The 20570-nt window shown below is 44.4% G+C and overlaps 1 protein-coding gene across 5 annotated transcripts in view; it reads left to right on the top strand.

Annotated features, from left to right (window-relative positions):
• Positions 1-20570, top strand: part of syne1a (spectrin repeat containing, nuclear envelope 1a) — a 252167-nt gene that overhangs the window by 211192 nt on the left and 20405 nt on the right. For all 5 annotated transcript variants that reach the window (XM_063002393.1, XM_063002390.1, XM_063002389.1 and 2 more), the window contains 16 exons: positions 2182-2315; positions 2406-2610; positions 3944-4126; positions 5249-5395; positions 5665-5819; positions 6112-6259; positions 7138-7232; positions 7322-7556; positions 9216-9410; positions 9658-9783; positions 10710-10865; positions 11901-12059; positions 13304-13470; positions 17577-17739; positions 18821-19008; positions 19884-20034. In XM_063002393.1, the coding sequence (XP_062858463.1) occupies positions 2182-2315; positions 2406-2610; positions 3944-4126; positions 5249-5395; positions 5665-5819; positions 6112-6259; positions 7138-7232; positions 7322-7556; positions 9216-9410; positions 9658-9783; positions 10710-10865; positions 11901-12059; positions 13304-13470; positions 17577-17739; positions 18821-19008; positions 19884-20034 (2607 nt within the window). The remainder of the gene's footprint in view (positions 1-2181; positions 2316-2405; positions 2611-3943; positions 4127-5248; positions 5396-5664; positions 5820-6111; positions 6260-7137; positions 7233-7321; positions 7557-9215; positions 9411-9657; positions 9784-10709; positions 10866-11900; positions 12060-13303; positions 13471-17576; positions 17740-18820; positions 19009-19883; positions 20035-20570) is intronic.

The following is a 20570-nucleotide window of genomic DNA, read 5'->3' as shown; positions in this document are numbered from 1 at the left end:
CAGCAGTGGGGTGATGATGTGGCAGCAGTGGGGTGATGTGGCAGCAGTGGGGTGATGTGGCAGTGTTTAGGTTGGTTAAAGACCAGACGGGCAGCTGCATTTTGAATGAGCTGTAAGGGTTTAATAGTGGCCATGGGAGCTCCTGCCAGAAGGGAGTTGCAGTCGTCCAACCGTGAGATTACAAGTGATTGCACCAGAATCTGGGTAGCTTCTCTGGAGAGAAATGGCCGAATCCTCCTGATGTTGTACAGGAGGAACCGGCACGATCTCGTCATGTTGGCTATATAAGGAGAGAAGGTCAGCTGGTTATCCAGGACAACACCAAGACTTCTTACCTTATCAGATGGTCTAATCTGGAAGTCATCCAGAGAAATGACTAGGTCCTGGGTTGGAGACAGATCTCCAGGAATGAGCAACATCTCTGTCTTGCTGGGATTAAGTTTTAGATGATGAGCTGACATCCATTGTGAGATATCTCGCAGACATGCTGAGATGCGAGCTGAGACTTGCGTGTCTGAAGAAGGAAATGACAGAACAAGCTGAGTGTCATCTGCATAGGAGTGGTAGGAGAAGCCATGGGAGGCTATGACCTTACCCAGAGAGCGGGTGTAGATAGAGAAGAGAAGTGGGCCAAGTACAGAGCCCTGAGGAACACCGGTTGAGAGAGTGCATGGGGTAGATATGGATCCCCTCCATGACACTTGGTAGGAGCGCCCTTCCAGGTAGGAGGCCATCCATTGCCATGCTGAACCTGTTACTCCAAGGTTGGAGAGAGTGGTCAGGAGAATGCCGTGATTCACTGTGTCGAAGGCTGCAGAGAGGTCAAGAAGAATAAGAACAGATGACAGTGTGGCTGCTTTGGCAGCATGAAGCTTCTCAGTAACAGCTACAAGAGCTGTTTCTGTAGAATGTGCTGCCTTGAAGCCAGACTGGTACGGATCGTGGAGGTCATTCTGAGTTAGAAAGGCAGATAGTTGGTTATAGACAGCACGTTCAAGAATTTTGGATAGAAAAGAGAGGAGTGAGACAGGTCTGTAGTTGTTAATGTCTATAGTGTCTAGTGTAGGTTTCTTAAGAAGGGGGATGACCTGAGCCTTCTTAAAAGCAGTAGGGACAACACCTGATGTCAGGGAGTTGTTGATGATGGGTGTGATGAAGGGGATTAGGTCCTGCGAGACGTCTTTGAGGATGGTGGATGGTATAGGGTCAAGTGTGCAAGTAGTGGGATTGCTGGATGAGAGGAGCTGTGTAACCTCATCCATGGTGAGTGGGGTGAAGCTGGTGAGTGTGTTGGTGGGTTGAGGGTTGGTGGGTTGAGGGCATTTGAAAAGAACTCCGTTGGTTGCTCCACATTTATTCGTCCGCCACGTTTGTCGTTTTTTTGTGAGAAAAGTCGTGCCGCATTGAATGCTGGGATTGCCTTCAGCGCCGAGGAGGCGTCGGACGCTCCCTCGTCATTCAGTCAGATCATCACTCAGAATCAAGGCGCCTCAGTAGGAGCATTTTAAAGGATCTAAGAATTTAGACACGCCCTCTTCTCGGGAGCGCATGTAGGATGATGTTATGTTCGTCTATGTAGAGAGACCAGTACGTTTACATTTTAGGCATTTAGCAGATGCTTCTATCCGGTACTGTGACAGTATACAGTCTAAGCAATTGAGAGTTAAGGGCCTTGCTCAAGGGCCCAACAGTGGCAACCTGGTAGTAGTGGCGCTTAAACCAGCGACCTTTGGAATACTAGTCCAGCACCTTAACTCTAAAGCTACAACTGCCCTAGATCACTAGGTTTTTGGGGCCGGCACAGTGGCTAAGTGGGTAGCACTGTCGCCTCACAGCAAGAAGGTCCTGGGTTCGATCCATAGGTGGGGCGGTCCGGGTCCTTTCTGTGTGGAGTTTGCATGTTCTCCCCGTGTCTGTGTGGGTTTCCTCCCACAGTCCAAAGACGTGCAAGTGAGGTAAATTGGAGACACAAAATTGTCCATGACTGTGATCATGACCCACAGAGGGCGTATGGCAAAACAGTTGAGACTGTTGGCCCCCTGAGCAAGGCCCTTAACTTCGTATTATTTGTGTGTCACGTTGGATATAAGCGTCTGCTTAATGTGTAAGTGAAGCATGAATTAGCTTGGCAGTTCAGTTTTAACGTAACACATGATGTCCTTGCATTTTGTGTCCTGTTAGAACCTCCTCGAGGAGCTGGAGAAGCAGGAGAGCAGCCTAAAGAAGTTCGCTTCCCTCACCGAGCAGCTGCTGAAAGATTGTCACTCCTCCGTCTCCGATTCACTGAACACGACCCTCACCGACATCAACCTGAGGTAAACCTCAGTCCGAGCGCTTCCACGCGCATGTCCGTCACGTCGCGGATCGGATCGTAACGGGTTTTGGGTTCTGTGTCCCGCCGACAGGTGGAACTCGCTGCTGGAGCAGATCTCGGACCGGCTGAGTAGCAGTAAGAGCCTGTTGCAGTTGTGGCGGCGCTACAAGGAGCTTCAGGAGAGCGGCGGCGGGGACGTGCAGAGGCTGGAGGAGAGGGCCGAGCGGCTACGCAAAAGCGCCACACGCAAGGAGATCACGGAGGAGGAGGTGAAGGCCTGGATCTGTGACGCCAATGTGAGTCTTACAAAGAGATTTTAGACATTAATGAGCATTAGTGAGCCTTAAAAGATTAGTTCATGTTTATCTGCTATATAAAAGCTAGAATTGACCCCTGATGATACAGATGATAATGTTGGTGATGATTCAGTTAATCCTGCTTTTAAATATGAAAATACCTTAAAAACGTTTATATAAATTCTCTTTTGCCTTCAGAAAAGTGGCATTTAGACGCATTTATCCAGTTTTATCCAGTTTTTTTTTTACAGTTTGAGTAATTGAGGGTTAAGGGCCTTGCTCAGGGGCCCAACAGTGGCAACCTTCCGATGACTAGTCCTTAGCAGTAGTACCTTAACCACCGAGCTAACCAGGTCATTTGTCTAGCACCTTTATTTGCCATATATATACATGAGAGGTACACGAGAAAAGGTGTTCGTTTCTGCGCCCCTGGAGCAGACAGGGTTAAGGGCCTTGCTCAAGGGCCCAACAGTGGCTGCACGGCAGAGCCTTGATTGGAACTGACAATCTTTTGATCGATAGCCCAAAGCTCTAGCCACTAGGCTCCCTTTGTCCCCCACTGTGCAGTATTCAAGCAGCATTTTGAAGCTGGAGTGTTGGAGTTTGCATGTTCTCCCTGTGTCTGCCTGGATTTCCTCCAGGCGCTCCGTTTTCTTACAAAACAGGCTCCCCACTAGAATAGTACTAAGCTCATAACATCACTTCCGCAACTATTCTGCTATAAGATGTTGGATTTTAAAATGGGGCCGTTAACTCCTCGGTTCGAAACTCCGTGTTGCCACCCGTCGGCTGGGCGCCATCTGGCGGGCATAACTGGCAGTGCCTGCAGCAGATAGTAATTGGCCACCGTATCTGCGGGGTGGGGACCGGACTATATGTGGGTGTGTGGGTGGGTCTTCATACGCTGTGTAAGGACCCTGGTTGGCGGAAGAGACGCCCGTGCAGAATGCAGGGGCGAGTAGAGGAGGGCCGTACACGTGTCGGAAGAGGCGTGTACAGCGGCGTGCTCTCCTCGGATGCAATCTGGTATCTCTCAGCAGCGGAAGACAAATTGAGTCGCTAAATCGGTAGGAAAATGCATAAATAAATAAATAAATAAATAAAATGGGGCAGTTGTAGCCTAACGGTTAAAGTACTGGACTAGTAAGTAGAAGGTAGCTGGTTCAAACCCCACCACTGCCTGGTTGCCGCTGTTGGACCCTTGAGCAAGGCCCTTAACCCTCAATTGCTTAGACTGTATACTGTGAATACTGTCCGCTAAATGCTGTAAATGTCATTTTTAAATGTTTACTGACGATATACTGTTATAAGTAACACCGTTATACTGATTCAGGACCTGCTGAAGGATCACGGCTCGGTGCAGGACGCTCTGCAGCGGCTGACCGAAGTGGAGGAGCAGTTGAGGATGCAGGTGGAACCCTCAGCGATGGCCACGTTCCACACAGACTTCCTGTCACTCGGTCATCGGCTAACCACACTGGGGACCAGCCTCAACCGGCAGCAGGCTCTGCTAGAGGTTAGTACTCATTCATTCATTCATTCATTCATTTATTGTCTGTTTCATAAGCTTGAGCCACATGTATGCAGAGATGGGGACTCGTTTCAAATGACTCGGACTCGACTCACGACTCGTGAAAATGACTCGTAAACAACAAAAGTCTCTAGCGTCAGCATGTGTTACGTGTGACAATTAACCCGTCTTGGCCGCGACGCACACAATGAGTAAATGTTCCAGCCAGCTTCCGGTGTAGTGATGAAGCGTCGCTCCCTACTCCCTACACAGTCTGAAGTTCACTTCATTTGAACGTTTTCGTTACCTTTGGATCTGAATCTCACTTAAACTGGTGGAATACCCTACGTAGTGCACTTCACAGTAACAGCTGCGGTGAATGGAACGCTCCAGTGAAAGAACCGCTTTCTGAACCAATCAGAGCTTCTGATTGTAATTGTTAGTAAGAAATGCTGTTATTTGCATTTATTCGGTTTGCGTCACACAGATGACGTGGTAATGAAACGCTCGATCGGCTTTCTAACCACTTCCTGTTTTACTTCACGACCGGGAAAAGTTTGGAGGTTTTTAATTATAAGCACATTTACAAAATAACGGATTCTGTTCCTAATGGGACGCACGCTTATAAATGTAATAGCATCTGGAAGAACAGAAGCTAAGGTAAGCAGCGGTTATGATTGTTTTTGCTGTGTTTGGGATTTTGGCCGCTGTGCCGTGATTTATCGAGCGCTTTTGTTCTGTAATGAAAACAAAACGTATCAGTTGAAGCTTTTAACTGGAACCTTCTTGTTACAGAAATTACATTCATTTACACAATGAGGAGGAAAGTAAAGACACGAAGTAAAACGACTAAATACACTCGCTAATCTGTTGTTGTTTTTATCTGAACTTACAGATTATTTCTATATTTCTACACTACATTTATAATATATGTTTTGTGTAGATTATATTGACTCGTGACTCGACTCCGACTCGTATTTTGTGACTTGTGAACATCTCTGCATGTATGTGACACCTGTATTGGCAAGGTGGTATTCCTGACTTATCTTGGGCATCGAGCTCCATACCTTTCAGTTCATAAATCTTGCTGACTATTTGTTCATGTGCTTGTTTGCTTTGTGTCCTCAGGTCAGCTTGAAGGACTACGAGAACTTCAGGGAGCAGCTGAACTCTCTCAGTCGGTGGCCGAAGGAAGCAGAGACGGTTCTGCAGGAGTTGGATCTTGACCCGTCTGCAGATCTGTCTGTTGTGTTGGCACGCATGGAGAAACTGAAGGTACCAGCCGCTAAATCCTGAAGAATGAGGGCTTTTACGTTTTCAGTTTGCCGTGTCTGTGGGGGGAGAGGGGGGTCATGAGTACCTGTCCAGGGGGGCGTGACATTATGAGATTTTTTTTACTTCCCAACTGCAAAATTTTACATTTTAATAATAGCTCGTATTTAATCAGATGATGATCAGATTTGTTAGTGTGCATGTAAACACTTATTATGATCTACGCTCGATCACAAGAAGTGTTTAATATTTGTGTGTGTTTATTTCTGTAGGCTCAGATGCTGAATCTAAGCCATTTGTCTCCTGACTTGGAGCGAGTAAATAACACAGGCTACAGGCTTCCTCTGAACGACCAGGAGATAAAAAGCCTTCAGAACCTGAACCGGAGCTGGAACTCGACCTCTGCACACACCACCGAGAGATTCAGGTACACACAGTAGCAGTGTAGCATGGCTAAAACATCAACAGCAACACACACGTACACACTGGACTTGATTGCTGAATCATTTTTGCTGTGGTTGGGTGAATTCTGTTTGCTTTATTTAGTTTATTGAGGAGTCTGCCTGTTGCGATTTGAATTCATTGAGCATAGTTTAGTCTATAAGGGCTTAAATTTACACCACATTGTTGTAAACTCAACACACAACTCAATGACGTGTGCAAAAGAAGTAAAGGGGTCCGATTGCAATACTTTCTAACTGTTCTGTGTTTGTGTGCAGTAAGCTGCAGGCCGTGGTGCTGCACAGACAGAGCTTCCTGGAGAAGTGTGAGACATGGCTGAACTTCCTCACCCAGACGGAGGAGAAGCTGGCTGCCGAGATCTCTGGCAATTACCAAAGTCTACTGGAGCAGCAGAGAGAGCATGAGGTACCATCAAAAATAGTTTAGAACAAAAATGTGAACACATTCATTTACATTTACATTTTCAGCATTTAGCAGACGCTTTTATCCAAAGCGACTTACAGTACTGTGACAGTATGTTGTCTAAGCAATTGAAGGTTAAGGACCTTGCTTAAGGGCCATGCTTAACAGTGGCAACCTGGTAGTGTTGGGGTTTAAACCTGCAACCTTTTGATTACTAGTCCAGTACCTTAACCACTAGGCTACAACTGCCCTTTATCCACCAATCTAGTCTTTTCCAATTCCCAGATGTGAATCCGCAGCTGCTTGCACAACCCCAGATCTTATCAAGAGAGACTGGATCACCACGCTACCAATCCCGGCCAGACTGGTGGCCACTGCTGTGATTCGAACTCCACACAGTGGTGTGAAGTCAGGGCGTTGTGACACCCGCTCGCCATTTAAACTGATTTTAATGATAAATAGTTGTAGTTCTGCCCTGCGATGGACTAGCGCCTCGTCCAGGGTGTTCCTGTGTGCCTTGCGTCCATTGAAAAGCTGTCTGCTTTCACATCATCACATGAAAATCTACTTCCTCTTAAAGCTTCTTTGAGCGTCCAAAAAGGTGGAGCTAAATCCAGACTATAAGCTCCCTCAGTCTCTCAGACACGACCGATTACTCCTCCTCCCTCCCTCACCGCTTATAACCAATATATAAAAGTGAGGAAACTTTTTGAAGATCCCTCATATTTGGGAGCAAGAGTGTGAGGATTTAGGCCTCCACTGGCTGATAATGCAGCATTTTTTATTTGAATGTTTACTTGCTTATCAAAATGCTATCGAATACATTCAATGCTGCTTTCACTGAATCCTTTTCCATCTTTTTTGCCTGTTTGCATGTTCAGCTGTTTCAGACTGAGATGTTCAGCCGACAGCAGATCCTCTACTCCATCATTAGCGATGGTCATCAGCTCCTCAATCAGGGACGAGTGGAGGACAGGTTGGCTGAATTGTTATTAAAAACTTGAGCAATAACGTTCTCATTTGCCTCATTTACCGTACCTTGTTCTTGTTTCTGTTAAACTGTAGAGACGACTTTGGCCTGAAGTTGGCACTGCTGGGTAATCAGTGGCAGGGTGTGGTACGGAGAGCCCAGCAGAGACGGGGCATCATCGATGCGCTGGTGTGCCAGTGGCAGCGCTACACCGAGATGGCTGAGAAACTGAGACACTGGCTGCGTGAGGTGGCGCTGGAGCCTCAGGAGCGGCAGGGAGAACTGGTGGCAACGCTACAGCAGGCACGAGGAATCCTCGACCACATACAGGTGCGCCATGAATAAATACTGAAACGTCCCTGAGACTGGAGTATGTAGTATACAGTATATACTGAGTTCAGTATGCAGTATATACTGAGTGCAGTATACAGCATAGAATATATACTGAGTTCAGTATACAGTATATACTAAGTACAGTATACAGTATATACTGAGTGTAGTATACAGTATAGAATATATACTGAGTGCAGTATACAGTATAGAATATATACTGAGTGCAGTATACAGTATAGAATATATACTGAGTTCGGTATACAGTATATACTAAGTACAGTATACAATATATACTGAGTTTACTATGTAGTAGGGATGTCCCGATCCAATCTCAAAGATCGGGATCGGGGCCGATCGAGGCATTTTTTAACTGATCGGAATCGGCTTTACCAAACCCGATCCTAATCCCGATCTTTTGTTTTACATCAGCATGTCCGCTGTGTGGAAATAGTTTGAATTGGAAAGTGAAACAAGTCCAGCAGTGAAGTGTAACGTCTGCGCTGTGAGCGTTTCACGAGGCGGTGGGAGCAGAGCTGCGTTCATTACTGTAGAATTTTACTGTTTATATGGTGTGTGAGTCGAGGATCACTCCGGCTTACAAAACAACGTAGTGATGCACTCGCTTAATAAAGAAATAAATACACGCTATATTCACATATTGTCGGGAGCAGAACACTTTATTAACTTCTTCTGTTACGGTTCCGAATAGCGGACAGCTAGAGTCAAGCACGCTATTCCACGCGCTATGGAAGCCCCAAAGGGTCAAAACACACTCACTTCGCATAGAAACGTCCATCAAACCATCGTCACAATACAAGCACTTTAAAAACTGGCTTTCCTTCATAACAAAAGAGCCTGTCCATTTTATTTTGGTATTCAGGTTTTACTGTAATGCTTTTAATTTAATTTAAGTTAAGCTGCTACACAGATTTCTGTTCATGTTTAGTGTATCACTGCATTAAACAGATTTTTTTTCTTCGAATGTAAAGTTTAAAGTAAAACTGTAATTATCTCAATCACTTTGATTGATTTTGTAAAAATACAAAAACATTAAGCAATAGCTTGGATGCAGCATTTTTCCCATCAGCACTGCAGAGCTATTCAGTTGTTAAACATGTACACTGGATTAATGTGAATAACTGTAATGTAGTTGAAGTGTGCACTGTGTGAACAGTATTATCCAGTTCTTATCTAGACAATATCTAGAAAATCGGTTTGAGACTCGGTATCGGATCGGGATCAAAATTAATAATCGGTATCGGGAACAAAAAAACGTGATCGGGACATCCCTACTATGTAGTATATACTGAGTGCAGTATGCAGTTTACAGTATGCAGTATATACTAAGTACAGTATGCAGGTTGTAGTATATACTAAGTACAGAATGCAGTAGGGATGTTCCCGATCCCGATCATTAATTTTGATCCCGATCCGATACCGATCAGTTAATAAATGCCTTGATCGGCCCCGATTCCGATCTTTGAGATCAGATTGGGACATCCCTAGAATGCAGTATATATTACATACAGTATGCAGAATACAGTATATACTGGGGTCAGTATGCATTATATACTGGTAACATATGAACTTATATTGTATATTATTCAGTAGCTTTATATTCCTCACGCATTGTAAATTGCCCTGTGCTCCCCTCAGCTGAAGGAGCGGGTACTGCAGAGGCAGCAGGGCAGCTACATCTTGGCGGTGGAAGCAGGAAGGCAGCTGCTCCTCTCGGCCGATGCCCAGGCTGAGGCGCTGTTACAGGACGAGCTCACCGATCTGCAGGAGAGGTGGAGGAGTACCAGCATCCATCTGGACCAGAGGAAGAAAGAGCTGCTGTCTCTGTTAAAGGCGAGTTACACAACTTTACCCGGGCGTGTGTTACATCTACTGGACACGGGATCGTTCGGGGGTAATGACGTGGTAGTCCCAAGGAGATTGTACCTGCTCACACGGCTTTGAAGTATGTCTGTGGGAATTTGTGCATGTGCAGTCAGAACACATACATGAAAAGGCCGTGCGTTTGTATGACCCAGCATTGTTTCCGATATTAGAATTGAGATGTATCTGAACTGTGTGTGTGTGTGTGTGTGTGTAGGACTGGGAGCAGTGTGAAAAAGGAATTGGAGCGTCGCATGAAAAGCTGAGAGCCTTTAAGAGAAAGCTCTCGCTGCCCTTACCCGATCACCATGAGGAGCTACACAACGAGCAGATCCGCTGCAAGGTATATATTTGTGTTATAGCTTTTACTTATATTAGTGGAATGAGCTTAGCTGAGATTATATGCTTACCAAGCACCACTTGGTAGCTTAATAAAATATTACTTATAGCTCTTAAGGCCCTACTTAATTTGCCGTGTAGCGTTCAAGTAATTTGCACCATTAGGCGTCCTAGCAATCCTACGGCAATTCAGTTAGCAATCGGTTAGTCTAAAGCAGCTAAAAACACAACTCGGGTAACTCGGTTTGGAAAACTCCAAACCAGTTCTTTGGACGCCAGGGGATGAGGGTGGGCGGCTGTATATTTACATTTCCGGCTTTTATCCAAAGCGACCCACAGTAGTGTGACAGTATACAGTCTAAGCAATTGAGGGTTAAGGGCCTTGCTCAAGGGCCTAACAGTGACAACCTGGCAGTGGTGGGGCTTGAACCAGCAACCTTCTGATTACTAGTCTAGTACCTTAACCACTAGGCTACAACTGCCCGTCTGTTCCAGGTTAGATTTAACCATTAAGGTAACCATAGGGCAGTTGTAGCCTAGCAGTTATGGCACTGGACTAGTAAGTAAAAGGTAGCAGGTTGCCACTGTTGGGCCCCTGAGCAAGGCCCTTAACCCTCAATTGCTTAGACTGTAAGTCGCTTTGGATAAAAGCGTCTGCTAAATGCTGCTAAAATGTAAAGTGCTGTGCATAGTAGCTTCCATTTATTCTATCATTCCGTTTATGAGTGTAATTTAATAACTGATTTAAAAATAAAACACATTTCCTATGAATTTAGTTGAGCCTTAACTATAGCTCTGTGTTTTTATAAAACAGTACTTTTAATAATATCATTATTATCATTATATTTTATTCCTAGTACCGATTCCTATCCAGTGGCCAGATCAGTAGGTGGTATCGATACGCCTAACGTTTCTGTTCTCTGCCTGCAGGAGCTGGAGGGCAGCACGGAGGGCTGGTCGAACGACGTCGCCGCTCTCTGTGCTCTCAGGGACTCGCTGTCGAGCAGCCTGAGCTCTGATGACCTTACTGTACTGCAGGAGAGACTGGAACTGCTGCAGAGACAGTGGGAGGAGACCTGCCACCAGGTACACACAACCAGTCACAGTGAAGATGATGGATAGATAGAAGTACTTTAAGGTGGTGGTGTGGGAGTGGGTTGGATGATTCGTTGGGCCTTATGCGTGTCGGGTGCCAGTTGTCTTGCCTTGCCAGGGAGCCGAACGTTTGTAGCCGTGTCCCAGTCAACACACGTGCCTTCAACACAACTGTTCTAATCCTTCATCCTCATTACTCACACACGCTCCATTCATCCCAGTACAGTCCCCACACGACTGTTCCACACTCGCATTCCTCATCCAGCTGTCACACTGCACTGTTTCGTAGTGAGCTGCCTTGCTGCCTACTGACCGGCTGCCTCAGTAGAAAGGATTCTAATTGGACATCGAACTCATTAGACAGAGATTACGTCACCACAGTTTTAGCTTAGTAGGCTAACACAGTTAGCCTCAGGCCCTTCAGATTAACAGCTAAGGTGGCACAACCCCCTAGCACGCCCGCTAACGTCTCCCTCCGTGTACCGAAAACGCTTAAACTGTCCCTGATGAGCCCGAATTTACAAATAAACGACACAGATTAAACATCAATGAGAATATATTTACATTTGAAAAGAACTCCGGGGCAGCAGGATATTCCACTAGCACGCCACCGGTCGGCTACACGTTTCTGCTAGGGCGGGATGACCGGAGGAGGCGTGAGCAGCAATATACCCACCTCAACTGCAATCAGGGATCCACCAGCAGCGGACGACAAAATTGACTACATTAAATTGGGAGAAAATGCATAAATAAAATAGAAAATAAGGAAGGAAAAGAACTCTGTTGGTTGCTCTGCATTCGTCCAGCATATTTGTCCAGCATATTTGAATTAAGGCGCCCCAGTAGGAGCATTTTAAGTTATCTAAGACACGCCCTCTTCTCAGTGCCTTATCTTTATTTCCTCTCTTATCAACCGCTTAACTCATGTTCCTGTTATTTTTACTCTACCATGGGCTATCAGTGCACTGCTAAACTGACCTCTGTGTGTGTGTGTGTGTGTGTGTGTGTGTGTGTGTGTGTGTGTAGCTGACTCTGCGCAGGCAGCAGGTGAGCGAGAAGCTGAACGAGTGGGCCGTGTTCAACGAGAAGAACAAGGAGCTGTGCGAGTGGCTCACACACATGGAGAGTAAAGTCTCTCAGAACGGAGACGTCAGCATCGAGGACATGATCGAAAAACTCAAGAAGGTGAAGCAGCACTTGGACTCTGACCTCAAACCACCGTCACTTATAGAATAATAACGGACCACACAGATGTGATCTTCTTTCTTTCTTTATTTTGGTCTGAATGTGTATGGGGTAGAGATTTAAGAACAAATGCATCAATAATGCAGCTGCACACTTGAATAAATGAACAGATAGTCTTTAACAAGACATCTAACGAACGCCTTTATTGCCAGATAATCTTATTCTTTTCCATTCACCGTTTAGCCCTAAACCTCATGTGTCAAACTCAATCGGAACCCGCCACGTCATTTTATGTGGACCGCGAGAGCTTAAAAAATGCATGATTGTCTTAAAATCCTGCATAAACTGCATCTCCCACAATGCATTCCGATTTTATGACCCGTGAAGTGACTGCTTGTATCTGTCTGTCTGTCTATCTATCTATCTATCTATCTATCTATCTATCTATCTATCTATCTATCTATCTATCTGTCTGTCTGTCTGTCTGTCTATCCATCTGTCTGTCTATCTATCTGTCTTTCTGTCTATCATCTATCTATCTATCTATCTGTCTATTTGTCTGTCTGTCTGTCTTACTGTCTATCTATCATCTATCTATCTGTCTATCTATTATCTGTCTGTTTATCCATTTGTCTTTCTGTCTATCTATTATCTGTCTATCTGTCCTTCTGTCTATCTGTATGTTTGTCTATTTATTTATATATATGTCTATCTATCTGTATATCTGTCTGTCTATCTGTCTATCTATCTGTCCATCTATATATCTGTCTGTCTATCTATATCTTTCTATCTGTCTCTATCTATTATTTATTCATCAATCTCTATATATTTGTCTGTCTATCTCTATAAGTCTGTCTGTCTGTCTGTCTAGCTATTTATCTATCTGTCTGTCTGTCTGTTTGTCTATCTAGCTATCTATCTATCTGTCTGTCTATCTTTATAAGTCTGTCTGTCTATCTATCTGTCTTTCTATCTATCTATCTGTCTATTTATCTGTCTGTCTTTCTATCTGTCTGTCTTTCTATCTGTCTGTCTGTCTTTCTATCTATCTATCTATCTATCTTTCTCTATCTGTCTGTCTGTCTTTCTGTCTGTCTTATCTATCTAATAAAATTACTACGCCCTCAACTAAACACAAAGTTATCTGCATTGATGAACCTAAAGAAGCATCATTAAGGTTTCATATGTTCCTGTGTGTGTGTGTGTGTGTGTGTGTGTGTGTGTGTGTGTGTGTGTGTGTACAGGACTATCAGGAGGAGATATCGGTGGTGAGGGAGAATAAGCAGCAGTTGGAGCTGATGGGGGAGCGTTTGGCTCAGGCCAGTCATGAGAACAAAGCGGCCGAGATCCAGTACAAACTGAGTAAAGTGAACGAGCGCTGGCAGCACCTGCTCGACCTCAGAGCAGCCAGGTGAGTCCACTCAGCGTTTGCATGTTCTCCACGTGTCTGTGTGGGTTTCCTCCGGGTCCTCCGGTTTCCTCCCACAGTACAAAGACGTGCAAGTGAGGTGAACTGGAGATACTAAATTTTCTCACTGCCCCTCCAAGCGCAACGCGAGCAAAGGCTATTTTTTTTTTTTTTATTATCTCTGAACCTGCTTCTGCCTCTACCGTGGGAATTAGAAAGCGTTTGGTTGTTATTTTAAGTAGTATTCACTTTTAGTGTTAGTAACGCTGTGTGTGCGCAGGCATATCAGCATAACAACCTATTTAATGCACCTCCGTTTGAGTAGCGCAGTGGGTAGAGCACAGCACGCATATTTTTCCACCCTAGGTTCGTATCCGGCTTAAGGCGAAACTAAAGTAACACAGGCAGGGCTGGCGTAATGGTGGCGCTGGGGTGGACATTGCCCCCCCCCCAAACAACGCAGTCCAGAACCGGGGATGGTTCCCACACAGATCTTATCGTGTACGGAAGGACACACTAAGCTCCCTGTGACCCCCCGTTCCCCTTAAACAGGCTTCTGGAGCAGTCCTGAAACTGCAAACACCAAAACTCTGTATTAGTTTGGACTCCCGACCAGGTCCGCGGCTCTGCTGAGATTTTAAAGCAAGTTCAAACCCTTGTGGTTAGTGGTTCATCATTAATTCATCATTTTATTTATTTTTAACCTAGTAGAGGTTCAGAAATCCTGCTCAGTTCTTCTATGCAGGAATCAAAACAAAAAGGCGGATGTGATAAAGTCTTCCATTCAGTAATCCTGTCACTTCCTGTTTTTCTGTCGCACCGAACAAGGAAGTCGTCCCACACACACACACACACGGTAAAAAGTTCTCATGTACAGGACAAGTACTTACAGGCTAAATGTTAATATTTGTAGTAACATTACCAAACGATAATTTGTCATTCAAATAAAAAGTATCACAAAACTGCTACCTGTTGAGTTATATAGAGTTATTAAAGTTTTTTTCCTTTTGATGTATTACTTTTATTGACTAAAACAATATTAATCTAGGCTTTGTACATCTCTAACTATTTACACATAAGAAAATATAAAAGTACGCTTTTTGCAATTGTCCCATGTTCTCCTGTTACCTAATTATAGCAAACCGACTAACCAACTTCTGTTTTATAGCTAACTGCTTTATTAGCTGGCATTAGTCACATTTGTGACTCCTGATTTCCTGATTTGTATTATCATATGGTCATTTATTCATTTAATGGAACACAGTGTAACACAGTTACGCCTTTTCAGACAGCAACAACGTCAACAGGAACAGAGTCGCTGTATACGTCGTCTTATCAGCGATAGATGAGCGATTCATTTAGCATAAAAACGATACGACTCTTTACTGTCATTGCGCAACACCCACCGTTGATGGTACATGCTTGGTTCTCAAAAACTGGTGGAAACACGGGTCAGTTCTCTAAAAAACATCAAGGATCAGAGAAACCCAAACAGAACCGGTTCAAGAACCAGAGTTTTTTTGGTGGAACAGTGTGATCTGACATGCTGCAGATTTAGAAGGCAGGCTGAGGCTAACTCCTAACATGGCTTTTAATACCGGAGCCTTGATTTGAATCATTATGTTAAGCATAGGCGGCTACATGCAGACACGGTTGGCTGTGTCTGGGGTGCGTGGGGTGGCTGAGGTTCCCGATTAATTGGTGTCCTGTCCTGTCTGATGGTTCTGACAGGGCCAGGCCTGCCGTGACCCAGACCGGGATAAAGCAGTGGTAAAAATATGAACATGAATGAATGAGTGAATGAATGAATGTTCCAAGCAATATGGGAATTATCAGCCAATCATAAACTACAGTTTTATTATGGAAGTGGTGAAACGCATAGGGCTCCAACTAACTGATTAATTGATTAGCTGATTTATTGATTATTTCTCGGATTGACAGTGTTTCTGTATTTAAAAATTTAAAAATAAAATAAAAATTCAAATAAAAAAAATTAAAAACATTAAAAATTAAAACAATTTAAAATGTAAATTAAAAATAAATTAAATTAAAAATAATTCAAATACAAACATTTAAATCAATTGTTTTCCTCAGAAAAAAATAAAGTATCTTTCTATCTCTAATAAATCAGCTATAGGGACTTTTGTCATATAATAATAATTTGATTAATAGATTTATTGGCCATTTTAAAAGTCTGTAAATCACAATGTAAAATATGTAAATGAACCCAAAACAAAACCCAAACAGCAAGAATGAGAAATGCAACACAATGAAAATCATGTTTATGCGAACATAGATACTTATTCAGAGTAAAGATCTGTGTCTGTGTCTGCTGTACATAAACATACCCGGATTCCTCACACACGCCCCCTCACGTACACACACTGAGCGCCGGGCAGCGTGGCATGTGCTAATGACTGTAGTCTTATTTTAGCTGCAGCAGTACTTGTCACTCCCAGCCGCCACATACCGCTACACGCCAACTTTCAGGAGCAGTTGTCCCACAGAGACGCGTTAAACACACAACACACAGCAGCAGGGGGGGGGGGGAGAGAAGGTCTGAACCGACTGCACTTCAGACCGAAGAGAGTTATAAAACAGAGAAGGGTTTCTGTTCGACCCGGTGCAGTGAGGTTTGGCCCCATGGTGCTGGATCTGGGTACAGAAAACATGGCACAATGTCCGGACCAAGACTCGGACCTTCCAGAATGTGACTGTGACGTCAACAGGCAGGATTTTTCTCTCTCACACTTTAATAATCTGTCTTATATCTGTGTTCTATTGTTTTTACAAGTGCAGCACGGGACAGAAGCATGTATGTGTGTAATTCCTGACTGTAGCCCAGTATAGATCCTTGTTTCTATCACAGAAACTATAAATGCGATGCCATGCTTTATTTAAATGCCCTCAGCTGCTGCTGTGCTTTGGATATCCTGAGTAAAATATCCAGCCCCAGTTTGTATCTACACAAGCTTCCAAAAATGGATTTTATTCCTGAATGTCGGCTTTTATCTTGGATTGTTCTGCCACTGTTACTTTAATGAAGCTGAGACTTTTCATCCAGTTGTATTAGATAAAGGATTTTGCTATTTTGGCTGCGACTTGCATGAATTTAACTGGAATTTTGGTGTTATTTTTGGTTATGTTTTCTTTATGCATATTTTTTATGTATATCTTTATATATTTTTTTTTTCTTTTGGCTGCTCTCATATTTAGGGGTTGCCATAGAGGGTCATTCTGGTCTGCTTACCTGATTTGGCACATTTTTACACCAGATGCCTTTCCTGATGCCAACCCTCCTTATATTATTGTTTTGAAGTGACTGGCACTGAGAATTTACACTTGATTTCATATGTAAATGACATAAATATAGTTGTAAGCAGCTGTCTTTCCAACCCACACGGTTCTGTCTGGTATGTGTTACCAACAAATATATAAGGCGGCCAGGTGGCGCTGCCGGATATTCCGCTAGCACACCAGCACTGAGATTCTGAACTCCTCACGTTGCCACCGGTCTGCTGGGCGCCATCTAGCGGACATAATTGGCAGTACCTGCAGGGAGGGATGACCGGACTATGTGGGCGGGGTCTGTGTAAGGAGGCTGATTGGCGGATAGAGAGGCGCCTGTACAGAATGCATGGGTGGAAAAGGGTTCCGTTAAGGGCTGCGCGCGGGTCGAAGGAGGCGTGAGCAGCAATATGCCCACATCAAATGCAAAAAATCAGGGATCCCCCAGCAGCAGAAGACAAATTGACTACGCTAAATTGAGAGGAAATGGGAGAGAAATGCATGAAATATATATATATATAAAGAAATATGCATGTACTTATAACACAATTCAGTCACTAGCTTGACAGAAAACCGTGGCACATAAGAAAACAGCTTGTTTGTGTTTACGTTTACTCATGTTGGTGAATTGAGTGCCAAAATTGGTCAGTCACTACACTGCGACCATTGGACAACACTATCAGAACGTTGGTGTAGAATTTGATTGACAGTATAATTAACTCTATAATGTGGAAATTCATTGTGGGATTGATGTCAGGACAGGACCGATGTGGATTAAAGCACTAAACCCATTGGTGTAATGTTTATGATTTGATGTGCAGGGTGAAGAAGCTGAAGGAGACGATGGTAGCTGTGCAGCAGTTGGATAAAAACATGAGCAGCCTGCGTTCATGGCTCAGTCACATCGAAACGGAGCTCGCTCAACCCATAGTGTACGAGACGTGTGACGCTGGAGAAATACAGAAGAAGCTCAGCCAGCAGCAGGTAACTCACACACAAACACACACACACACACAGTAGTTTCAAGTACTGAGAGAAAGAATATAGAATAAAAGCAGCACAACTGGAAGAAACATCAATAACCTTCATACGTGATGAAATCGAAGCAACCATACACAGCACAGCTTCCTTAATAGTCGACCGTAAATCCAGCGACGGTCTCAAAATCGAGACCCGAGTCGTGTTTTTAGATGCTTTACTTCCACATCTTGGACATTTTAACTAAGCGATTGCTAACTGAATTGCCGTAGGATCGCTAGGACGGCTCATAGTGCAGATTAACCAGCAAACGTGACGCACTTGAACGCTACACGAATGAAAAACGTTAAAACACTTAACATGAACCTTACATTTTAAATTGTAAACCAAATTGTTTATTACACAGGAAAAGTGGGCAATTTTCACTGGTTGTAAATTGTTTGTTTGTTTGTTTATTAGGATTTTAACGTCATGTTTTACACTTTGGTTACATTCATGACAGGAACGGTAGTTACTCATTACACAAGATTCATCAGTCCACAAGGTTACATCAAACACAGTCATGGACAATTTAGTATCTCCAGTTCACCTCACTTGCACGTCTTTGGACTGTGGGAGGAAACCGGAGCACCCGGAGGAAACCCACGCAGACACGGGGAGAACATGCGAACTCAAGCCGGGCGCTTAACAAAGCAGCTGTTCATTGTTAATTTGAAATTAAATAAATCATTTATATTTCAAAAAGGCTGAAAATGTCAAATTTAAGGGAAACGTCGAGTTTAAAGGTACAAATTTCTCCACGAAGGGCATAGAGTTTCAGAAATTTCTAGTTTACGGGTTGTTGGGTTACAAGGTACCGCTGTACAGGTATGCTCAGAAGAGCTGAAGGTAAACGAGAAAGAGGACAGTCAGAAACAAGATAGATGGATACATTTAGAGGAACAAGGAACATAAATAAAACATAAACAGACCGAATATTTGTGAATTATTAGTTTAGTTAACACATCAGCCCACTTTTTTTGTAATCACTGTAGAATGTGTTTAATTCCAAAGGGTTCACTTACTTCTGCTTGCATGTGCACGGCAGGATCTGCAGAGAGACATCGAAAAGCACAGCACGGGCGTGGCGTCCGTCCTGAACCTGTGCGAGGTGCTGCTGCATGACTGTGATGCCAGCGCCACAGAGACGCAGTGCGACTCCATCCAGCAGGCCACGCGAGGCCTGGATCGCCGCTGGAGGAACATCTGTGCCCTGGCGATGGAGAGGAGGCTGAAGTAAGTGTGGGGATGAGGATTGGTGGAGTCAATTGTAACACGGAGCTTGGCGTGGCTCTCCGTACGCTATACGGCTCTCTGTAGGAACCCGACTGTGGTAGGTGATGAGAAGCGGCTGCGGGTTGGACACGTGTCGGAGGGGGTGTGTGGTGGTCCGGCTCTTCTTGATCAGATCGGGGGGTTGCAGGGGATTCACAATTGGGAATTGGTAATGACTAAATAGGTAGATAAAATGAAATATGAAACTTATTGATTTCATCCCCAGGCGGGGCGGTCCGGGTCCTTTCTGTGAAGAGTTTGCATGTTCTCCCCGTGTCTGTGTGGGTTTCCTCCGGGAGCTCCGGTTTCCTCTCACAGTCCAAAAACATGCGGTCAGGGTAATTGGAGACACTGAATTGCCCTATAGGTGAATGTGTGTGTGTGTGTGTGTGTCTGCCCTGCAATGGCCTGGCACCCTGTCCAGGGTGTTACTGTGTGCCTTGCGCCCATTGAAAAGCTGGGATAGGCTCCAGCACCACCCATGCAACTCTGATTAGATAAGCAGTTAAGACAGTAAGTGAGTAAACAGTTGACTAGTATTTTCACCCTGTTGATGTGGAAGTTAGGGTACTAGTCTAGTAATCGGAAGGTCCTTGGTTCAAGCCCCAAATCTGCCAGGTTGCCACAGTTTAGTTTTTGATCAAAACCCTTAAACCTTAATTGCTTTGACTGTTTAAGCTTCTGCTTATTTTAAACTCGTGAGTTAGAACCTCAGCTCTGCTGCCGGCAGGCTGGGCGCCTATACGGCCAACGATCGGCTCCTCCGAGGGTGAGAAAATGCCCGATGGGATTCCGGGACTTATTAACCACAATGTAATACTTGCTTGTGATTGCAGGCTCGAGGAAACCTGGAGGTTGTGGCAGAAGTTTCTGGACGATTATTCGCACTTCGAGGACTGGCTGAAAGCATCCGAGAGGACCGCGGCTCTGCCCAACTCGTCCGGAGTGCTCTACACCGTCGCCAAGGAGGAGCTCAAGAAGTTTGAGGTGAAGCAGCTGAGAGACAGAATGCGAGAACGAGAGAATGCAGTGTGATTCTGTAGTTTGTTTTAATCGAGTATATTCGAAAGACTAATTCCAATAATTTCCCCTAACATTAAATATAAAGAAATACAATTAATTTCCACTTTATGTGGCACAATGGACATTCTAGGCTAATATATACCTGTTAATTTAAGGCGAAGAACTGTTACCATGAAGCATATCTGAACAGCCAACATATCAAAAAGCAAGACAACTGTAAATATCTAAAACCAAGTAGGACATGTTTAACCACAACAAAGCAGCCACAGTATTTGAATCCCTCGGACGCATAAAACTCGAGGTCCGTATGTAAATCTAAAGAAAGAATTAACCGATAGAGACAGTGTTTCAAGAACTACACCTGTCCTGCCCTGAAAAGAACCTATAAGGGTTAAATGTGCCGTTAAAAGCCCTAATAACAAGGTGCCCAGGTGGCGCAGCGGGACTCCTCGGTTCGAAACTCTTGAGTTCCCACCCATTGGCTGGGCGCCATCTAGCGG

The sequence above is a fragment of the Trichomycterus rosablanca genome, chromosome 9, assembly GCF_030014385.1.
Source record: "Trichomycterus rosablanca isolate fTriRos1 chromosome 9, fTriRos1.hap1, whole genome shotgun sequence".
NCBI lineage: Eukaryota > Metazoa > Chordata > Actinopteri > Siluriformes > Trichomycteridae > Trichomycterus > Trichomycterus rosablanca.
The sequence above is the reverse complement of the archived record's forward strand: the minus strand, read 5'-3'. Positions and strand labels throughout refer to the sequence as shown.